At 35.8% G+C, this 21,905-nt stretch overlaps 1 protein-coding gene across 3 annotated transcripts in view; it reads left to right on the forward strand.

The window, feature by feature from the left end:
• The window catches only part of HEATR5B (HEAT repeat containing 5B), a 94,863-nt gene that overhangs the window by 27,295 nt on the left and 45,663 nt on the right, over positions 1-21,905 (forward strand). For all 3 annotated transcript variants that reach the window (XR_009694805.1, XM_061155586.1, XM_061155587.1), the window contains 8 exons: positions 314-423; positions 1,428-1,591; positions 2,326-2,501; positions 5,366-5,471; positions 6,705-6,895; positions 9,498-9,657; positions 14,013-14,202; positions 17,032-17,201. Coding sequence is in view for 2 of the 3 variants with exons in the window: in XM_061155586.1 (XP_061011569.1) it covers positions 314-423; positions 1,428-1,591; positions 2,326-2,501; positions 5,366-5,471; positions 6,705-6,895; positions 9,498-9,657; positions 14,013-14,202; positions 17,032-17,201 (1,267 nt within the window). In the remaining variant the exon portion in view is untranslated. The remainder of the gene's footprint in view (positions 1-313; positions 424-1,427; positions 1,592-2,325; positions 2,502-5,365; positions 5,472-6,704; positions 6,896-9,497; positions 9,658-14,012; positions 14,203-17,031; positions 17,202-21,905) is intronic.

A 21,905-nucleotide genomic window follows, 5' to 3' on the forward strand; every position in this document is an offset into this window, starting at 1 on the left:
TTATATATTTAAAAATTGCCATGTTTTGTAATTCCCTGTACTGTCATACAGAAAATGTACTAAACTTTATGTAAAATGACTTTAAAAATTGTAGTGATATAGATTGAAGTAAAATTGTGTTTTATAGTGTTTCTGTTACTCACAGTAAAAGTCACAAAATAAACAAAAACATAATACTTACCAGTGCACTTTGGCGGTACATTGATATCATCTGGATATCATCTGGATATCACATTGATGTGACTGGAAAAGAATGTTTGTAAGTACTGCTTATTCTGATAAGCTGATATGAATTATACTTTTGACATTTTAGCATTCCCTCTGTCATTAAAGCCCATGGAGCTCATCTGAAAGCTAGTGCTGCCATGGTCCGTTTAAGGCTTTATGATATCTTGGCGTTGTTGCCTCCAAAAACTTATGAAGGTAAGTAAAATTTATGGACGTTTAATAAAAATTCTTCATCATGCCTTTCCAGTTCTTCACAATATCATAGAGTTCTGATCCTGGACCCCCACTGACTCACTATGCAGAGGAAGGCCACCGTTTCCTTTTCCTCATACTGAGTAGCTAACACTTGTTGAGTACTGCTGTGTCCCAGGCCCCATCCTAAGCCCTTTATAAGCTGGTATCTTTGACTCTAACCACAAACCTTATGAGGCTAAAACATAGCTTTGTTTAAAGGTGAAGAATCTTGAATACCTAGAGGTTGTGTAGTTTGCACAGGTCTGGGAGGTAGTAGCAGAGCTTGGATTCAAACCCAGCTGGTTCATATTGAGAGTCTATGCTTTTGATGACTATCCTAACTGTTATGATATAGCTAATATCATCTGGAGGGAGAATCTGGAGGGAGAATATTAATGTACTTTTGCAGAAGTTAAATGTCATATAAAATGTTAATATCCCAGTGCAACCATGCCTGAGAATTTTGATATGCTCTGGTTCAGTGTTTGCACATCATTGAGTAATTAATAGTAAATAATAGTCATATTTAACATATTTAAAATAAAGAATTTTTCCTGAATTTGAGTTTTTTATTTAAATAATTTAGACTAAAAGGCACAATACAATAATGAAGTGCCATTATTGTGTATTAAAACCAGCAATAATGGAGAAGGAAATGGCAACCCACTCCAGTATTCTTGCCTGGAAAAGTCCATGGACAGAGGAGTCTGGCGGGCTGAAGTCCATGGGATTACATGACTGAGCATGTGTGCACGAGGGTGGAGGGAAATGGGTTGTTAGCAATAAAGTGGTAGAACTAAAAAAAAAAAAAAACCAGCAATAAAACATTTAATACTGATTTTTCAAAAAAGGAAACGGGGATTTAATTATTTTACTTCTGTTGAATATATTGCTGCTCTTTGTAGGTAATGATTGTCATCTTAAAAAGTATTATTTTTTATCTGATCTGAAGTTCTGTTTTTTAGGCTCTTTCAATGCACTTCTTAGAGAACTGGTAGCAGAATTCACTTTGACTGACAACTCAGCCAACACAACTACTTCCCTCCTCAGATCCCTCTGCCACTATGATGATAGTGTTCTTCTTGGGTCCTGGCTTCAAGAAACTGATCATAAATCAATTGAAGACCAGGTAGTAAACTGTACATTGAAATGATTACTAGCTTGATTGATAAACAATGGTACCAGTATACATTGTCATTTAAAAAGAAAATATTGTAGACTAAGGTTGACTTTTCATTTATCTTTCTTAAGACATTTAAAAATAACTTCTTAGTGATGGATAAATAAGGAGAAAAGGTAAGCAGCAATAGTTAGAATTGGGTGAATTGTCTTTATTTAATAGTCTGTGTATTTAGGTATCCTGTGATTGCTTTTGCAAAGATCAGTTTTGACTAGCTTTTTGATTGTTGGTGTTCTGTTTTGGTTTAGTTTATTTTGTGACAGATTAGAAAGGAATAAAATTTAGTAGACTGAAGATTTAGAACCTTTTTTGCCCACTGAATACATTATTTCATATGTACTTTTAAGAAGTTTCTGAAAGTCACTTTAAGAAACTTTTTTTGTGGGTTTAAGTTATTCCTGATGTTATTTTGCTTACACATTTTAAGGTGGGTATTGTAAAAATGTTTTAGAATGAACAAGATTTTTTTTTAATATTTTTTTAAGTATAAAATTTAACTGTTGTGACTTTTTTAGATAGCCAAATTACATCTTTCTCTATTTAAACATTTCCATAGTTAATCATTCTGTTTTTTTATTATTACCTTTTTTCTCTCCTCCTCTGTTTTACTCTTCATGCCCAGTACTTGGTAAGTGAATTTCCTAAAGTAGATTTCGAATGATTTTTATGTCCTCTTTGTGCAGCTCCAGCCAAACAGTGCATCTGGGAGTGGGGCTCTGGAGCATGATCCATCCTCCATTTACTTACGAATACCTGCAGGAGAAGCTGTGCCTGGGCCTCTTCCCCTTGGAGTTTCAGTCATTGATGCTTCCGTGGCTCTTTTTGGTGTAGTGTTTCCTCATGTTTCTTTTAAACACCGGTTAGTATAAAGTCATAGTTAAATTATTTTTAAATAGTAGATTTTCCCAGCCAATGAGTTTCCTTCTGTTTCTCATTCATTAAGTGTTTTTATGGTGAAAAGATGTGGAATTTCATCATTTTTTTTATTGCATCAATTGAGATGATTTGGGGTTTTTTTCCTTCATTCTATTCAGGTGACATATCACATTGATTAATTTTTGTCTGTTGAGCCATTCTCAAATTCCAGGAATAAATCCCACTTGGTCATAGTGTATAAACCTTTTAATGTACTGCTTTAGTTTGCTTGTATTTTGTTCAAGATTTCTTTCTTTTTTTTTTAAGTGTATAACATATTTTTTTAAATTTATTTATTTATTTTAATTGAAGTTTAATTACTTTACAACATTGTAGTGGTTTTTGCCATACATTGACATGAATCAGCCATGAGTGTACTTATGTCCCCCATCCGCTATTTTTTTATTTTTTTTTTTTCATTTATTTTTATTAGTTGGAGGCTAATTACTTTACAGTATTGTAGTGGTTTTTGCCATACATTGACATGAATCAGCCATGGATTTACATGTGTTCCCCATCCCGATCCCCACTCCCACCTCCCTCCCCATCTCATCCCTCTGGGTCTTCCCAGTGTACCAGCCCTGAGCACTTGTCTCATGCATCCAACCTGGGCTGGTGATCTGTTTCAATTTCTATGTCAGTATTTGCATTTGTAATTTTCTTATAGTGTCTGCCTGTCTTTGGTATCAGTGTAAAAGTTTTCAAAATATATTCTGGATGCAAAAAAAAAAAAAAAAGAGTTCACACAATAGTCTCAGAAACATAATATCATAAATTGCATGCAGACTCCACATAATTTGAAACTGTTTTTCAGGTTTGAGCCCATGTTCTGGCATCTAATAACTATTGTATTATGGACCAGGTCTTATACAACTAAGTTTTCATTGTAATAATTTGTTTGCCAATTTATAAGGCATAGTAGGTTTGCCTGTACCTTTAATTAGGGACAGCAATTTTCCAAGTCTTTTGATTTTGTTACTGAGAAAGTGAATGAATGAGAAGTCTACTCCCTAATATAGCATTTGTCAGATGGTTAAAGTCTGGAAATTGGAACACTAAAGTAACTGATTCTTTTTTTTTTTTTTTTTTTGATTCTTTTTTTAATGGGAACATTTTAGTTTGCTATGCTTTATGTCCACAGACACTGTACTTAACTTTTAGGTGCTTTATACTTATGGTGATTTTCCCAGAAGGAGGACTAAAAATAAATTAATGTAAAATCTTCACAGATAATTCAGGTTTTAAAAACTATGCCTCAAGAACATTGTTGTATTTGCATAGAAAAGATAGCATGTCTTCACATATGTAGGTTGCTTGGTTAATTGTTTTTTAACTTGAGGGGAAAATTTTGAATATGGAATTTTTACTTTATCCAGATATCTTCAAGAACATTTGGTTGCCACATGAATGTTAAAGGCTTAAAAGTGAAAGAATCTTATGAAGCATCTATTTTAATGTTCTTGTTTTAAAACTAAAGAAATCTAGGTCTGAGAGCTTGTGGTTTGCCAAAAATTATACAGCTAGTTGTGAAAGCTGTAACCAGAATCCAGGATTATCTTAACTTTATTAAATCACTTTTGTGAAACAAGATGAAGTAAAAAAAATAGATAATCCTATCAAAAATATAATATATAACATAAATATCCAAGGATGGAGGAATCAGTGAATACATTATGGAAAGTTGATAGGCTGAAGTATGTTTTACGGAGACAATGTTTTGATATCAGCAAATGCTCATTATATAATGTTAAATGAAGAACGTAAAAGACAAGAAGTTTTGCAGTTTTGAATTTAAAATATGTAAAAATCTTCAATGGTTATTCCTAGGTAGTAACTTTTTCTTGATATTTTTCAAATTAAAAGAAATACTTTATAAAAGGAGAAACCTTTTTTTTAAAGTTGCACGTTTGAGATCAGTTACAGGCACACAATGTTTGATGACCGTGTTGGAGCACATATCCATCTTCTTAGGTGTGTACCTGAAAACAATGTGGACAGTACCCTGCTTCCTCACCGTAGATGTGGGTCAGTGTCAGAGAGGTGTGCGCATGTCAGCCCGAATAGGTGTCCTCTAAGTACCTCTGACTGGGGTTCCTCCTGGAGGAGAGATGGTTTCTTCCTGTTGGGTTTTGAAGAATGCTTTGACATGAGACCTCTGGCCTTTTATAATTGAGCTTAAACCCTTCCAGTGAAATTTCCCTAGATTCCTTTGCCCTACTCCATTTCTTTTTAGAAGAATCTGATGTGACCTCATTCTCTTTAATCAGAGTTGTCTCAAGTGGCTGTGATTTGGGGAAGAGGGGTAACTGTCTTATTTTTTAAAAAATGAAAGAGTACACAACCAATTCACCTCTGATTTTTCACATTTAACAAAAGTGACCAAGCTAAATCTTAAAAAAAAAAAAAAAAACTCCCAATTAGCTTCCAGAAACAGGGCATGAAGTACTATTTTCTTCTATGTGTGAACATTTAAAAATTTCCAACCTAAAAATCTTCCACAGAGATGCACAGCTAATGATGGTTATTCTGTTCAAGAAACCTTGAGCATCTACTTTGTTGCACACGGAAGATGACTCAGATTATGCCCTTATTTTGCTGATTGAAACTTAATGTTAGTCTCTTGTGTTGCACCAGTTATTTCATGTTTGTATGTTAATTCAAAGGAGTGGGGAGCTGGTTTAGACCAGGGAATGAAAATAGAGAAGTGATAGCATGGGGCATTATTTGTTAAACAGCTTGTCTTGTCTCTGTTTTTTGAGCCATATTTGAATAAAAAGTATTGCTAATGTAATCTTTATTCTATTATAGATTACAGATGTTGGATCACTTTGCTGAATGTGTTAAACAAGCCAAAGGTGTTCGCCAGCAGGCGGTGCAGCTTAATATCTTTACAGCTGTACTTAGCGCACTAAAGGTATTTACTTTTAAAACATAGTAAATGTTCTAAACTGAGATGTTAACTAATACCTTTAATATAGTAATTCAGGCATACCTAGACTATTATATAATCTATAATTTAAGTTGTTAATCTATAATATGGTAATATTAAGATATTACTGTTTTGAATAAAAGGATAACAGGTAAAGAGTTTAAATGGGCATGAATTAAATCATATTTTGTAAACTTCAGGGAAAGAGATGTAGACATTGGTTGTGCAAAAAAGATTGGTACCATTTATATAATCATCAGTATACATCTTTTTTAGAGACTGTCAACTACCAACCTCTTGAGTTTTTTGAAAAAGGAGTGGTGTGGTCATGGTTCCCCTCAGTGGCTGGAAGGCTAGCGAACACCTATAATGTTGCTGTCGAGTATGCTTTTATTCATAGGTGTGCTCACTGATGGCTCTGCTGTAGTTAACACTTTCCCTAGGCAGCACGACTTAGATTTTTGGCCTCAAGTAAAGAAATAATTTTAAGTTCCAGGACAGTAAGTATAACTGGAACCAGAGATATTTACCTTTAGTATGAAGAAACTGTGTCAGCATTCATGCTTTGTCACTTAGTCATGTCTGACTCTTTGCAACCCCATGGTCTGTAGCCTGCCAGGCTCCTCTGTCTGTGGGATTCTCCAGGCATGAATAATGGAGTGGGTTGTCATGCCCTCCTCCAGGGGATCTTCTCGACCCAGGGATGGAACCTGGGTCTCCAGCATTACAGGCAGATTCTTTACCATCTGAGCCACCAACATTCAGTTACTGATTATTCTTACCTCATTTTGTCTTTAAGTATCTACTGGATATACTCTTTGTGACATAATTATCGTCTCTGGCATTTTTATATAAATGTATCAGAGTTTCATGTTCATCAGGCCTTTTTCCTTCCTTAAAGTTAGAATGATAAATTTCAATCAGTTAATAACAGTTGTTTTAATAAAACAGTGTCCTTTATATATATAAACAACTTTTAAGTATGTGTCTTTGGATAGAGACACTCCTAGGGATTGTTGGTTTTAGGGCTGATTCAGCTGTAACTATGTTACGTATCATGTTCTAAAATCATGTTTAGGAAAGTGATTGCCGTCAATTTAAAAGGTGTTAATTCTCAGCATAGTATGTGCATGGGAAAGCTGGCTGAAGAGAGTAATGTGTGAAGATGTTAATTTACAAATATTGCAGTCCTTTTTTTTTTTTTTTAAATAACCATAGGGCCTTGCTGAAAACAAAAGTACTTTAGGACCAGAGGAAGTTCGTAAATCTGCTCTGACACTGGTTATGGGGGCTCTGGACAATCCAAACCCGATCCTACGGTGTGCAGCAGGGGAAGCTCTTGGAAGAATGGCTCAGGTGGTTGGAGAAGCAACTTTTATTGCTAGAATGGCCCAATATAGCTTTGACAAGTGAGTCTCCCTATCAACTAGTAATTTTCTCTCATAGTCAATGATGTTGTTTAGATAATCAATAATTATTATTAACCGGACCATGTATTTTCTACATGGTACATGCTTTCAATGTGGTGTGGGTTTCTTTTTCAGCTCTTGGATGTTATATAATGGAATCAAGAGGATTGTTAATAAGGGTTTCTCTCAATTATGTGTACTTTGCTCTTAAAGAGGTTCTTTGAACTTCTTTTCTCTCATTTCTGCTCCCCTGACAATTGCCGTTGTTCTTTCTGTTAATATTTCACTTTTTTGACAAGCCATTCTTTTTCTCACTACTACTAAGTTTATCATTACTTAAATTATTTCTGAAACAGGGGATATATTTAGCATTAGTTTTTAGGAATTTTGTGGCATATTAATTTAAAAGAGTGATCTCAGAGATCCAAATAATTGTGATTAAGATGATAAATACAGTTATTAATGACTGTTGGTTGTTAATCAAGTACTTAAGTAGAGCAGTTGAAAATCAAGAGTGGTTAGGAATTAACACTTGGGTAATGTAAACTAATCATTCTTATGTTTGGTATATCTTCAGTATTAATTATACTAAACTACATCATGATTATTAACAAGAGATCGGGAGAAGCAGTGGTTGTGAAGTAGTAATTCTAACGAAGTGTTTTCTGAACTCGTGTGTATCTGAGAATTGTTGTCCTTGTCTTCATGCACAAGTGGCACAGTTTGGCAGGTCGAGGATAATACCCCAGTGTTATCGCTTGACTCACTAAGGATAATACAAGTGGGCAGAATACAGTCAAAATATTTCCACTTAGTCTTCTGCAGGATGGCTTCAGTTATTTTCTAGTGATCGATTAGCTTTACTTTTTTCAAGTATCTCTCATTGATCCTGAAATCAACTTTTGTTAAAGATATTTTAAAAGAACCAATCTTAACTACCTATTTCGTGGTTTGTGTTCTGTTATTAATAGGTAAAATTGGAATGTATTTCTTTGGAAAACTCTTGAATGGTTAATTTTTCTTTAGTTACCAGAAGTTTTAATTTATGTGTCTTCAATACCTGTCAAAGTATCTGTTTCATACCTAATCTGGTGAAACACAAGGACGTTTTATTCATATTCATACCTGTCCAGTTAATGGTTTGCAGGTGTTCTTAATGCTTAGTTTCATTAGCTTTTCCAAATAGTTTATTATGATCTAAAATTTATTATTACATAGATTTTGTTACCCTTTTTTTTTACATTTTAATTTATTTGAAACTGGGATTTGTCATAAAATCTCCATGAAGTGTTATAATTATTTGGCAGCATTCTCACTTTGACACCTCTGGGAAATGTGTATTCTTCTATCTTAGATTATTTACTTTATTGAATAGATAATTATTACTGACAAAATTGGCTCAACTTTCATTTTAGCTCACTGCCTTGAACTTTGAAAAGTAACTATGTGAAGGAAGCTTTCTCATCTATATAATGCTTTAGAATGCACAGATGTCATTCATTCTTCTTTCATTTCTCAAAACAACCGCTATATAGGAATAATGATAATGTTTTGTTTTACAGATGGAGAAACTGAGGTATAGAGAGATAAAGACCCCTTATCCAAGGATATAATATATTAGAAATATTGCTAAAGGATTTCCCTGGTAGTCCAGTGGTTAAGACTTCACACTTGCAATGCAGAGGGATCAGGTTCAATCTCTGGTCAGGGAAGATCCTACATGCCATGTGGTGTGGTCGGAAAAAAAACAAAAGTACTACTCTGGATGTACTTAGTTCACTTCCTTCATCACTACATTTCCTAATGTCTATTCTAGCTTGACAGCATTTGTACTTTTCTTTGCCATAGGCAAGCTAACCAGCCAGAGTCTTGGGATGGTTTTTTATCCCTTGACTTTATTTCACTTTTATGAGTTTAATTATGGATGGTTTATTGAGAGTTATTATACAGTTTGTTTGGGTTTTCTTTTAGTAATACAGTTTTGAAAATCAAAGTTGCTTTCTAGGCTCCTTTGCAATTTTAGAAGCTTTGTTCTTAGTGGGATTTTCATCTTCTCTAACAGTAACTATGTTGGTGCGTGATTATGTCATAGTCTTTTTGTCTTATTTGTCTTTTATTGAAAGCACCAGTGGTTAAAATATATTTCAAATGGCTCTTGTATTCTCGAGGAATAATTAATATTAAAAACTCTGAAGTTGTAGTTTCTTTTTCATGTTTTCTCTGAAATGAAAATAGGCTTTTATCCAGTGAAATGTGTGATTTTAGCCCTTTTAAATTAAGTCTCTAACTCTTGTTAATGAGTTCAGGTTCAGGTTCAGGTCTGTCGCTCAGTCGTGTCCGACTCTTTGTGACCCCATGAATCGCAGCATGCCAGGCCTCCCTGTCCATCACCAGCTCCCAGAGTTTACTCAAACTCATGCCCATCGAGTTGGTGATGCCATCCAGCCATCTCATCCTCTGTTAATGAGTAGAGAAAGAAATAATCATGATTGTAATCTTTCCTGATTTCCAGAATAGATCCCTTTTAATTGTGTGATTCATAAGTTTGTTGTTGCCATAGGGAGAGAGAAGAAACAATCCCTGAAGCATGACTCTTTTCCAGGTTGAAGTCAGCTCGAGACGTCGTGTCCAGAACCGGCCACTCATTGGCTCTGGGCTGTTTGCATCGTTACGTTGGTGGCATTGGCTCAGGACAACATCTGAAGACCAGTGTCAGCATTTTGTTGGCTCTGGCACAGGATGGAACATCCTCTGAAGTCCAGGTAGGATATCAAGTTTTTTATATGAAATTTGAAAATATTATTTGTAGGAAAATTTATTTCTTAAAAATGGTAATGATTCTGATGAGTTGTTAGGGAAAATGTCTTAGGGTCTTTCTCTATCATTTTGTTTTATGAGTGTAAAACAGGATTTTGTATTTGAACCTAATCCTAAAGTCTGTCTTATTCTGGGAATTTGACCCATTCCATACATTACTTGAAGCATTGTTTTTTTTTATTATTTATTATCCTTGGTACATGTTTCCTCTTCTTTGTATTTCCTTACATTAGGTAGATTGATCAATTTCTTTTAATAACCTTTCTCTCTCTCTTCCTCTAATACCCTAACCCAGGTACAGGGTCATGGGTTGAATCTTCAAGTGTACTCCTTGAATTTAATTTTTTCTTTCTCTTCAAATATTTTACACAAAAATAGATTTAATTACAGTAAGAGGCAAAAACTTCATGTGTGCGACAACATCCTAGATTCTTGATTTGTCATTTCACATTGATGCACCCCAAAATATTGCATATATGAATCCAGTAGCTTTCAACTCACCAGCTTCACATTGGGACTCAGATGATGACAGAAGAGACAAGTTTGGTTGCCATTATTGCCTGTCGTTGGTGTGTTTACAGATGGCTTCCTTTGCCATCAGAAAAGGATTCAAAATCCACCAGAGGCTTCTTAGTCTACAGGCTTGGTTTGCTTTGACTGCTTGGAAAATGTTTTCAGCTATAAAGCGGAAACGTCCCCAAAGAACTAAAAACACAAATGAAATAATCTTGCCCCTTAAGAGGGTCTATGCTGTTTTTTTTTTTTTTTTTTAAGCTGTTTTCTAAGTGCTAGACGCGTAGTGTTCAGGTCACAGGTGAGCCTTGTTTAGCTGTGGAAAAATCCAGCTAAGTTTCTCTGGCATGTGGGATCTTCCTGGGTAAGGGATCGAACTTGAGTGTCTTGCATTGTCAGGCAGATTCTTTACCACTGAGCCACCAGAGAAGCCCCTGTTTTTTTTTTTAAAAAACACTGTTTCCACAGTAGTCTGCAAGAAAAGAACACAACTGTAAAATTATTTTACCTAAGAAGATGCTGCTTTCTTCTTTTATGTCAAAGAGTCAGTGCTAGTTTTCTTTCCTTTGTCTTCCTCTTTTTCTCAGCCCTCTCTTGCTTTAATTTCTTAAAACCACACTCCTGTAAGTGACTGCTTCACATGATTCATTCCTATGACCTGACATTTTACTATAATGTAGATCACATACATTCCCTCAAAGCTGCTATTTCAGTTCTCATCTGCATGTGAATAGTATGGTAGCATTCTTCATTTTTCTGTAAAGTCTCTTTTGTGTTAAGAATCCTAACTCAAAAATTACACTTCACAGTCAAATTATTGTATACATGTATTCAGCTGTAATTACTAGAGATTTATTGTTGAATAGTGGTTTCTTTTTTGTATCCTCAACTCCTGTGTTTAGATCTCTGTTCTTATTTTATTTTTACTTGATAGGAAAACTTCCTTTAACAATAATAATCTTGAGAAGGGTTGTTGAGTGGTATGTTTTTTGATTCCTTACATAACTGAAATGAACTCTATTTAATCTTCAAATTTGAATGATATTTGGTTGGATATACTATTCCTGGCACACAGTCCTTTTTTTTTCATTATTCATAAATATTTTGGTATTTTTTGTGTTGCATGTGAGAGTCTCAGAGTAGCTTAATTTTTTGAGTTAAATTTCCACAGATATTAACATCTCAGTTTTTTATCAGTTATCTATAAAAGCTTTCAAATATGTTCTTTAAGATGTAGAAGGTAACATATAAGCCAATAATCAAATTAACCAATGTACAATTGCTGTAAAGTTTTCCTGCAGTGTGGCTTTGAATATCCAGATGTAAAACTTTAGTGATAAATACATTTTCTTCTTTTATGCTGTGCATATATTTTCAACTCCCAAAGACGTGTTTATGTATTGATAATAAATTTCTAACATAATGGAGCTTATAGACATCATAGCTGTCTTTTTCTCTGGCTTTTTATTTCTTTTGCTAAGGAACTTACCTGAAATATGCCTATAGGTTTATAACCTTGCATTTTGGTTTACTAGCATTTTCCCTCTATCCTTGCAGCTTAGAAATTTCATCAAGTTGTGTATAAGTTCATCTTTTCTTTTTCACTTTCTGGTACTTATTTGCATATTGAGCCTTTTGTCTTTTTCCTCATTATTTTAAATTTTTTGTATTTTCACTGTGTGTTACAAGATAATCTTCTGACTGAACTTCCAATCGAAAAAGTAATGATTTTTGTATTTAATAATTTGTTGTTTAGTTGCTCAGTCATGTCCAACTCTTCTGTGACCCCGTGGACTATAGTCCCCCAGGCTCCTCTGTCCTTGGAATTTCCCAGGCAAGAATATTGTAGTGGGTTGCCATTTCCTTCTCCAGTATTTAATAATAATTATTCTTTTTTTCTAGCTTTTTACTGAACATTTAATATAAATCCTGGGTTTTTTTTTTTTTTTTAAAAAAACCACTTGTCCTTTGTGTTTTAATTATATTGCCTTAAAAATCCTTGCAATAATTTTATTAAAATACTTTCTTTTCTTCCTTTATTAATTTTTTTCTCCAAAATGTGTATTCTGGTCTTCCTCCCTCAAGCTGCTGTATTCCTATTACTTTTCTCAGTAGGTATAGTTTCTATACATAATTGTCCAACTCAGATTGCTTAATTCCCTAGGATTGGAATAGATTGACAAGTAGTAGAAAGTAAGGTATGGATTTTTTTTTCCTACCACATTGTCAAGTTGGGAAACTTCTCTATTGAGACCTCTGTGTCCTCAGCTCAGGAGTGCAGCTCTCCTTTGGAGATGCCAATTGAAAAAATAAAAGGTACTGGTTTCCCTCTCTGCTGAGAGGAATGAGAAAGTGGACCAGATGATTTTAACTTAGGAAAAGAAAAAGGGAAAAGGCAGTTTCCCTATCTGTTAGGATATACTCTGTGCTTCTCGTGCTGTCTGTATCCTAAAGACCAAGAGAGAAGAGTTGGAATGGGACCAGAGAAGGGGTGCCAAGACGGCCTTCACATCCCTTCTGTAAGTAGCCCACACACCCACTCAGAACCTTCCAGATGCTGCAGCCCAGGCTTCCCAGCATAGATGGTGGCTCCCCGCATCCTTCTGCTTGACACAGAGGGGCTTCTAGTAAGGCTGCAGTTGAGTTAGGAAAGCCAGCCAGCAACACCCGCATCTCTCCCACACTTACCTGGTACATGCTGCTTCACTGCAGCAAAGCCCAAACCTATCATAGGCAAGGCACTCAAGTTCTAAAACCTACGAAGAGAGTTCTATAAATGAGGTGCTCAGAAACTGGAGAAGGAGGCAGACGGCATCAGTGGTGGCAAAGCACTTCAGTCGGCAGAATGCCTGGGCTGTGGTGGGGTCCTAAGGAGACCTCATGAAAAAGGTGAGGCTGGAGCCCTAGTGAAGAAGGGTGACTTTACTGAGAACAGGAAGGAAATGTGAGCCCGAGCCCAGCCAGATCCCCAAGGTGTGAACTGTATGTGAACTGTATGTTCACACTTCAGTGCGAACTGAAGTAACTGCTCTCCAGTCAATCCATTGCGGCTTCAAAAATATGTATAGGTAAAATCTCTTAAGAATTGAGAACTGAATGAGGTGTCTGAGAGTGTGTCTTTGGTAATAAAGTGGAGAGTTTTTTTGTTTTTTTAAGAAGATACTTTCTTTAACATGTAGATGTGGGCAGCTTAAAGGACTTTTCATTTTTTAAGCCTGTGCTGATTACAGTACATTGCTCCAGGTTAATTCTGCAAATACTATTAGCCACTAAGATTATTTGTGCTTAGTAAACATAAATTAGAGCCTAAAAAGATTCAGTGACTTGAAGAGCTGTTATGTGAATGTCGTTGCTTGAGAAATAGATCTGAGTATTACAGAACATTGGTGTGGTCATGGTTTTATTTCAGGCTAGTTTCTTAGCAAAACTGTAAAGCCATATCGGATGTCCTTAGCATCCACTAAATTAAACTCTCATTACATAAGTTTCTCTTTTTGGGAATTGTGAAATGCATGTAATTATCATAGAGGAAATGAGTTCATCGATGAAACTTTTTACCTGACACTTAAAGTCACACTGCAAAGGAACTTTAAACAAAGCATTTGTGTATCGGTTGCTTTGGTCATTGGCTACTGGTAGTTTATGTGTTGACCTTTACTCATTTAAGGAATATATTTTAAAATATTTCTCTTCATTAAAAATGAAACTATTAGTATTATGAAAAGTCAAGTTAAAATATTAATTCACTATACTATTTACAATAAAATAAAACTATATTTTATTCCAGACTTGGTCCCTTCACTCGCTTGCTTTGATAGTGGATTCTAGTGGCCCAATGTATCGTGGATATGTAGAGCCAACATTATCTCTAGTTCTTACCTTGCTGTTGACAGTTCCACCCTCACACACAGAGGTTCATCAGTGTTTGGGTAGATGCTTGGGTGCTATAATAACTACTGTTGGACCTGAACTACAAGGTGAGTAACTTCATCTTAAGCTAAAGGGATTACACAGATGATAACTGTCTTTCAGCTTCCTGAATATTACCTTCACATTGCCTAAGGAAATCTTATAATAATAATAATAATAATTTTTGTGTGTTATGTACTGGCAATTTACTCAACACCTGGAACTCTGCTTTTTATGTGTGCTATTTTATTTACTCCCCTTAAGAAACCTGTGATATGAAGGTGCTTTTTGAACTTTTGAGCAGAGAAAACGTCTAAGTTAAAATGTTACTTGGAGCCCTATGAAGTCAAAGGTAAAAGTGGAGTTCCTTTGGCCTGGGGTGCCATCCACTTGTCTTCATGGACTCTAGCTTCACTTTTTTGTTTTTTTAACTCTAAGGAATATATTATTTTCTCTGAGGAATTAAACTCAGAGAAATTAATTAACTTGCCTCGAATCATTCAACTGAGGAGTAGCAGATTTGTGATCCTAAGGCCCAAATTCTTACCATGTACTTCCACTGAAATAATTCTACAAATGGTTAACTTAAACACTCAGGTCAGAAAATTATTATGAATTTATGCAAAATACATGAGCTACTTTCAGAGCTTTCTCTTTTCCTCCTACTATTTATTAAATCTTTCAGTGAGTCTAGCTTTTTATATGTATTATCTCATTTGATTCTAACAGCATTCCTGATAAAGGTATATCTGTCCATTTCACAGATGAAATACTGAGGCTGAGAAAGGTTAAGAACTTTCCCAAGATTTTATATATATTATATAGCCAGTGAGGGCTTCCCAGGTGGCACAGTGGTAGAGAAACTGCCTGCCAATGCAGGAGACAGAGCAGACGCAGGTTCAGTCCCTGGTTCGGGAAGATCCCCTGGAGAAGGAAGTGGCAACACACTCCAGTGTTCTTGCTGGGAAAATTTCATAGACAGAGGAGCCTGGCAGGCTATAGTCCATGCACAACTGAGCACACACACACAGACACACACACACCCGCCAGTGAGTCGCTGGAATCAGAGGTCAAGCTCAGGTAAATTTCCTTTGCTTGTCTGCCTGCATTCTTAACTACTATGCTTCGTTGCCTCCTTTCGGATAGATACTTTAAAAAAGAGAGGGAAGTGAAAAAAGAAAGGATCTTAAGGAGGAATGCTAGGAATGGAAAAATACATGATTTATGCATGTCTTTATCTTGGTCTCAGTGCCCTCTTTGAGAAGGTTGATATTTCTTTCTTCCAGTGAATATCACAGGTATGTAGAGAGAATAAATATGTGCCCTTGATTAAGTGTAGGTGTCTACCAAGTGCTTTCTGATATGATGGTGAGGCCTGTGTATTTCAAACTAGAGTATGACTCTTGTGTGACTCGGTGATTTCCTTGTTTGGCCTCTGTGCGTAAGTGTGTGTGCTCAGTCTCTTTAAGTCATGTCCAGCTCTTTGCAACCCTGTGGATTGTAGTTGTCAGGGTCCTCTGGGATTTCCCAGGCAAGAATACTGGAGTAGGTTGCCGTTTCCACCTGCAGGGTATTTTCCTGACCCAGGGATCGAATCCGTATCTCCTATGTTGGCAGGTGGATTCTTTACCACTAAGCCGCTAGGGAAGCCCTGTTTGGTCTTTATATGTATATAAATTTTTTTTTTTTTTTTGCATTGGTAAAAATTTTAAATCACTTATATTTGGCAACTAAGACATTTTTATCTAGACAGTGTGTGATACGACACAATTTATTTTTCCTATCTCTGCTGAAATTGCCATTAATCTTATTAGGAAAATAGGATTTGACATTATTATATCATAGAAGTAGTACTGTTATTTGAACAAAGAACCAGAGAATAGGGAATGTTCTGGCTCTTCCAAAGGAAACAATGATAGGCTTAAAAGACAATATAGTTTATCAGAGGATAAATATAAAGCTAGGTAAATTGAAGAGAAATGTGTTATTGTCACTCATAAACTGTTGTGTTTTGAAATCATTTGTATAGATTTTACAAAGTTTTTGTTTACAAAACCATCAGAAAGAGGGTTATTTATCTTAAAAGTGACTCCTTTTTAAATTTTGATTGAAGCATAGTTGATATATGCTATTATATTCATTTTAGATGTACTACTTGGTATTTCAGCATTTATATATACTATGAATTGATCGCCACATTATGTCTAGTAACCATCTGTCACCATATAGTTATCACAGTATTGCTAACTGTATTCTCTATGCTGTATGTTATATCCTTTTAAGAAGTGACTTCTTTTTTGAGGTTGGCTTTCAAGGAGAGGAATTTAGGGGATGACTTTCTTATAACAGGGGACAGGCAAATTAGGCAAATTGACTATGATCCATGGGCCAAATCTGTCAGATGCCTGGTTATTTGGTCTTTTTTTTTTTTAAACAACCCATGAGGTGAGAATTGTTTATAAATGGTTATGTAGGCACTTCCCTCATAGAGTAGTGTAGATTTTGCCTCCTGGCAAGCAAAATAAAAAATATTGGCCATCTTAAGAAAAGTTTGCTGAATCTTGTTCTATAGGATTTTATTTGCTTGATAAAATGTAAGCTGTTAAAATGTAAGGCGAAAAAAAGTAAGGGCATTTCTTACAGTGATTTTTAACAGTTGCAGTACCAAACTTACCATAGAGCAAACATACTAGTTAATGTTAATTCAACATAGTTATTCTTTTTTTTTTTAGATTGAAGTAGAGTTAATTTACAGTGTGGTGTTAGTTTCAGGTATACTTTTTTGTGTGTTTATTTGGAAAGGGGTTATTTAGAAGATAGTTATTTTCTAGGAATATTTTTGGTGATACTAATAATGAAATCATTGTATTTTACATTGTCTTTTACCTTGCTCCTAGGGAATGGAGCAACAATCTCCACAATCCGCTCTTCTTGTTTGGTGGGCTGTGCTATAACCCAGGACCACTCAGACTCCCTCGTCCAGGCAGCTGCCATATCTTGCCTTCAGCAGCTTCACATGTTTGCACCACGGCATGTCAATTTATCCAGTCTTGTTCCTAGCCTTTGTGTAAGTATAAAGCTGTTTCATTCTTTTATTTGTTTAGGGAACCCAAAATTTGTTTTCCAAAAGATCAGACTAGAGCAAAGCAAAAAAGTAAGTTTCCTGGATTATGCATTCTAGAGTTTCATCTTCAATAGTCACTTTATGACTGTTCATTTTATTCGCTGATTTTCTTTTTCACCTTTTAGGAAATATTTTAATGAACTGTTAAATAAGGTCCAGAGGACTTTCTCTGGATCAAACATACCTCAAAGCTGGGCAAGTATGTTGTACAGAGAGTGTAATCTCTTGGGTGCAGCTTTAAGAATAAAAATTTTTTTCTTTTTTAAAAAATGTACAAAAATCATCATACATAGCACGAACGGAAAATATTAAAGTGTGGTCAACAATGATTATTTATAATAAATGCTAGAAAAGACTATAGGCAAGCATATAAACAGGGGATCCTATCATAACCCAGGCATTCAGAAAAGAGTTCCGTGAAAAAAATGATATATAAGATGCAAACTGTAGGGTAAATAGGAGTTAGTTTGGGGAAAAGTATGATATTGGAGTAACAGCACTTATTTTTAAGCAGAAAGAAAAATATGTGAAAGGTCCTGAGATGGGAAGGAAGGAATGCATTTAAAGAATCATTTAGTCAGAGGCTGAGAGGAAAAGGGGGGAGGTGGGTCATAAGGGCACAGGATGAAGCTGGACAATTATTTAGGGGGAATCAGTCCCACACCATCAAGGAGTTTTGAATGTGCCACAGTGTGGAAACCAGGTGCATGTGAAATGTTTACAAAGAACATCCACAAAGAAAATGGTCAATTAAGAGTATACACCAGATTGCATTCTGCAACAAGATATGTGCCATCCTGTCAAAAGCCATGGCCTAACACCCAAGGTTTGAGGGCACAGATGGCATCTCTTGAGCACGGTGACCTTGTTACATGATACAGCTCTGGCGTGTGTGTGTGCTCAGTAGTGTCGGAGTCCTTGCAACCCCATGGACTGTAGCCTGCCAGGCTCCTCTGTCCATGGAATTTTCTAGGCAAGAATTTTAGAGTGGGTTGCTATTTCCTACTCCAGATAATCTTCTTGGCCCACGGCTCAAACCCCACATCTCCTGCCTTGCAGGCAGATGCTTTACTGCTGAGCCACTTGGGAAGCACAGCTCTGATAGGCAACTGATAAATGTGATGAAGACTCAGACACACACTCCTCAGTTGTCTGGTTCCTCTGTGCATTTTTTTCTCCTTAAATATACTTATACTATGAAAGTTTTCCTTATGAGATGGAACATATTTAAGAGAATCTGGTCAAGTAATAACATGAATTTCTTTATGTCAGAGGAGGTTATCAGTAAGCCACAGGGAACACACTGAGTGTCCTGTGTGTTAACGGAAAATGATGTATCCAAAATTATTTTTTTTAGCATAGCATCAAGGGTGTTGTTACACGGTATATTGGAGCACTCTCCTAAACCTTTTCCAAAAATCTGGGAAACAGATGGCATGGGAGATAAAAGATAAAAAAGAGGGCTACTCGAGTGGCTATCTTGATTCCACATTACTAAATGCCCTTTGAGCTGTCTTCATTACCAAATCTTTTGACACTCTCTAAAAAGTAGTTTACACATGGATTCATTCAAATTTGTGAAATCAGGGCGTTCATCTCTATTCAGCCATTGCCACCAGAAGAGACCATACTATGTGATACCATATGTAATACCTAACACAAATGAGGTGATTTTTTTTTTCAGGAAATCTATTAAGAGGTAAGCTTCACCACAGTAATCTTTATGAAATTATATAAAAATATTAAAATGTATATGATAGAACTGTTCAAATGTGTTTTTGCAAGAACAGCCACCACTCTGGATTACTTTTATTTTCTTCCTGGCAAGTAGGTGCTTTTTATACCATGTGATCAGTCATTCTCCTGTCCAGATCTTTTCTGCACACAGCAAGTACATTACCTGGGATGATTGTAGTCTTTTTCAATGAGAAAAAGACTTGAGCTAAATGCCCATGTCATCAGTGACAGAGCAGGGATATCTCATTGTCTAGGATATAAGTACATGACAGGCACAAGAAGGGATAGGATAGCAAGATGACATACGGTTTAAATAACACGGCTTTCTGGGCTTCCTTTGTGGCTTAGCTGGTAAAGAATCCTCCTGCAGTGCTGGAGACCTGGGTTCGATCCCTGGGTTTGGAAGATCCCCTGGAGAAGGGAAAGGCTACCCACTCCAATATTCTAGCCTAGAGAATTCCGTGGACTGTATAGTCCATGGGGTCGCAAAGAGTCAGACAAGACTGAGCAAGTTTCACTTCACCTCACAGAGGCCTAATGAAGGGAATGGCAACCCACTCGATTACTCTTCCCTGGAGAACTCTGTGGACAGAGTAGCCTGGCAGGGTGCTGTCCATGGGATCAAAAAGAGTTGGACATGACTGACTGACTGATACTAACTAACTAGAGGCCTAGCAGCAAGCAGCATGGTGTTCCTAAGGTTTGCAGAATATAAGGAAGAAAAAAGAAGCTTCTTTGGAAAACAGTGAGGCATAATCTGCAAAAGTAGAAAGTATGCATACAGTATAATCCAGCAACTCCCCTCTAAAGTAAATACCTGAGAGAAATGCATGCACATATATGCCAAAAAAAATCCTCAGGAATTTTCATTCCTGGGTTATTTGTGCTAGCCAAAAAACAGGAACAGCCAAAATGTGCTCCATTCAGCAGAGTGGATAATGGTGTAATTCTTCAATAAAATATTATACAACAATAAAATGAATGAAGCCCTATTATGTGGAATCACATGGGTGAGTCCAACAGACATATTGCTAAAGAGAAACCATGGAACAGAACAGACTTCGTGGCTCCGTTTGTATAAAATTCAAGAACAAGGCTTCACCGGGCCCTACTGACAGCCGTCACAGTAAATTGTGATTATATCTGAGCAGCTGAGAAGTTTGTGTGAAGCCACATATTTTTTTTTATCAAATTTAATATGTTTTTTTTCCTGACATTTTGTGGATGTTACCAGAAAGTGTCAAGGGAAAGTTTCCAAACAAATACAACTTAATTGTTACCTGGCTCACAGTGGCTGCAAAACACCATCAGTGATAATTTGCATCTCTAATATCAGAGATGTTGAAATGGAGGGGTGGGAAAGTGACTTCAGGACTGTTAAAACTGAGTTTTTAAAAACATTATGTAAACCTTAAGATATTTTATTTCTTTCACTTTGACTCAGGATTTGTTGAGTGTATTTTCTTAGCTACAATTCTATTTAATTGTAATTAAATGAAATTATATGGTGTTCTGCTTCATATATGTTTAATGCTTTGATCTTTCCACAGTTGCATAAGATAGGTAGGATGGACCTATCTGTACAGATAAAAAAGCAAAACTCTGAGAGATTTGTTCCTTCTGTGTCATATGACCATGCTTAACCTTACCCGTAGAATATTTGAAAGTTTTAAAATGTCGTTATTTTTAGGAAGAGAAAAGAAAACATTATGTTGAAAAAATCTAATCTGTTGGGTTTTCTCTCCTCAGTTATATTTTGTTTTTTTAATACTTGGTATAATTTCAGTGGTTGTGAGCTTTATGCAAAAATAAGAGTTACAAATGCTATATTAACAGCATAAAAATACATTATCTAGCATTGTGAAGGAGTGATGTCTTCCATATAATTATTTTCCCCTCCATCATTTCTGGATGAGATTCTTTCTAAAATGTCTTGCTTCCTTGCTTAAAAAGCAACATATGGAGCAGAGTTTAATATTTGCTTGATGAATCAGATCGATAGATTGAGTGATAATAGATTTATTATCTATTATATGATTTACTATGTATCATCTACTGTTCTAAATAAAATATTATTTTAAAACTTATTTTATTTTCACTATATTTCTGTGGGAAATTGCTATCCTCATTTCATAGATGCACAAACAAGGCACAGAGAGGTTAGGTAACTTCCCTAAGATCACACAGGAGTAAGTGTGTGATTTAAACCCAGTCTGGCAACTGGAGCCTGAGCTCTTAATTATCATGCAGTGGTATGTCTTATGGTTTATATCATGTATTAGAGTGTACTATATTGATTATTTCAGGAGCTTTTGAAATGAAAAATATTCTATACCAAAATAATCTGTTTTGTAGCTCTTTTCAGATATTTATGTTTGCTTAATTTTAATTTTTTATTTTAATATGTACCTTCCTTTACTTTCAGTTCTTACTGTGTGCTCACCCTGTGACTTTTCATTTAGTACACTTGATCTCCGTGCACTTTAAAAATTTCAGTGACGTGGAGAAGGGAATGGCAACCCACTCCAGTATTCTTGCCTAGAAAATTCCATGGACAGAGGAGCCTGGTGGGCTATGTAATCCATGGGGTCACAAAGAGTCGGACACGACTGAGTGACTTCATAGTCGATGAACAATGTTGTAATAGTTTCAGGTGAAGAGTAAAGGGACTCAGCCGTACATATGCCTATATCCGTTCTCCCCCAAACCCCTCTGAGGCACATAACACTGAGCAGAGTTCCGTGTGCTATACAGTAGGTTTTTGTTGGTTCTCCATGTTAAGTATAGCAGTGTGTACGTGACCTTGCCAGAGTCCTAACTGTCCCGTCCCCCTGGCAACCATGAGTTTGTTTTCTAACTCTGTGAGTCTCTTTCTGTTTTATAAGTTCATTTGTGTTTTTTTTTTAGACT

This window comes from Dama dama, chromosome 11 (genome assembly GCF_033118175.1).
Source record: "Dama dama isolate Ldn47 chromosome 11, ASM3311817v1, whole genome shotgun sequence".
NCBI lineage: Eukaryota > Metazoa > Chordata > Mammalia > Artiodactyla > Cervidae > Dama > Dama dama.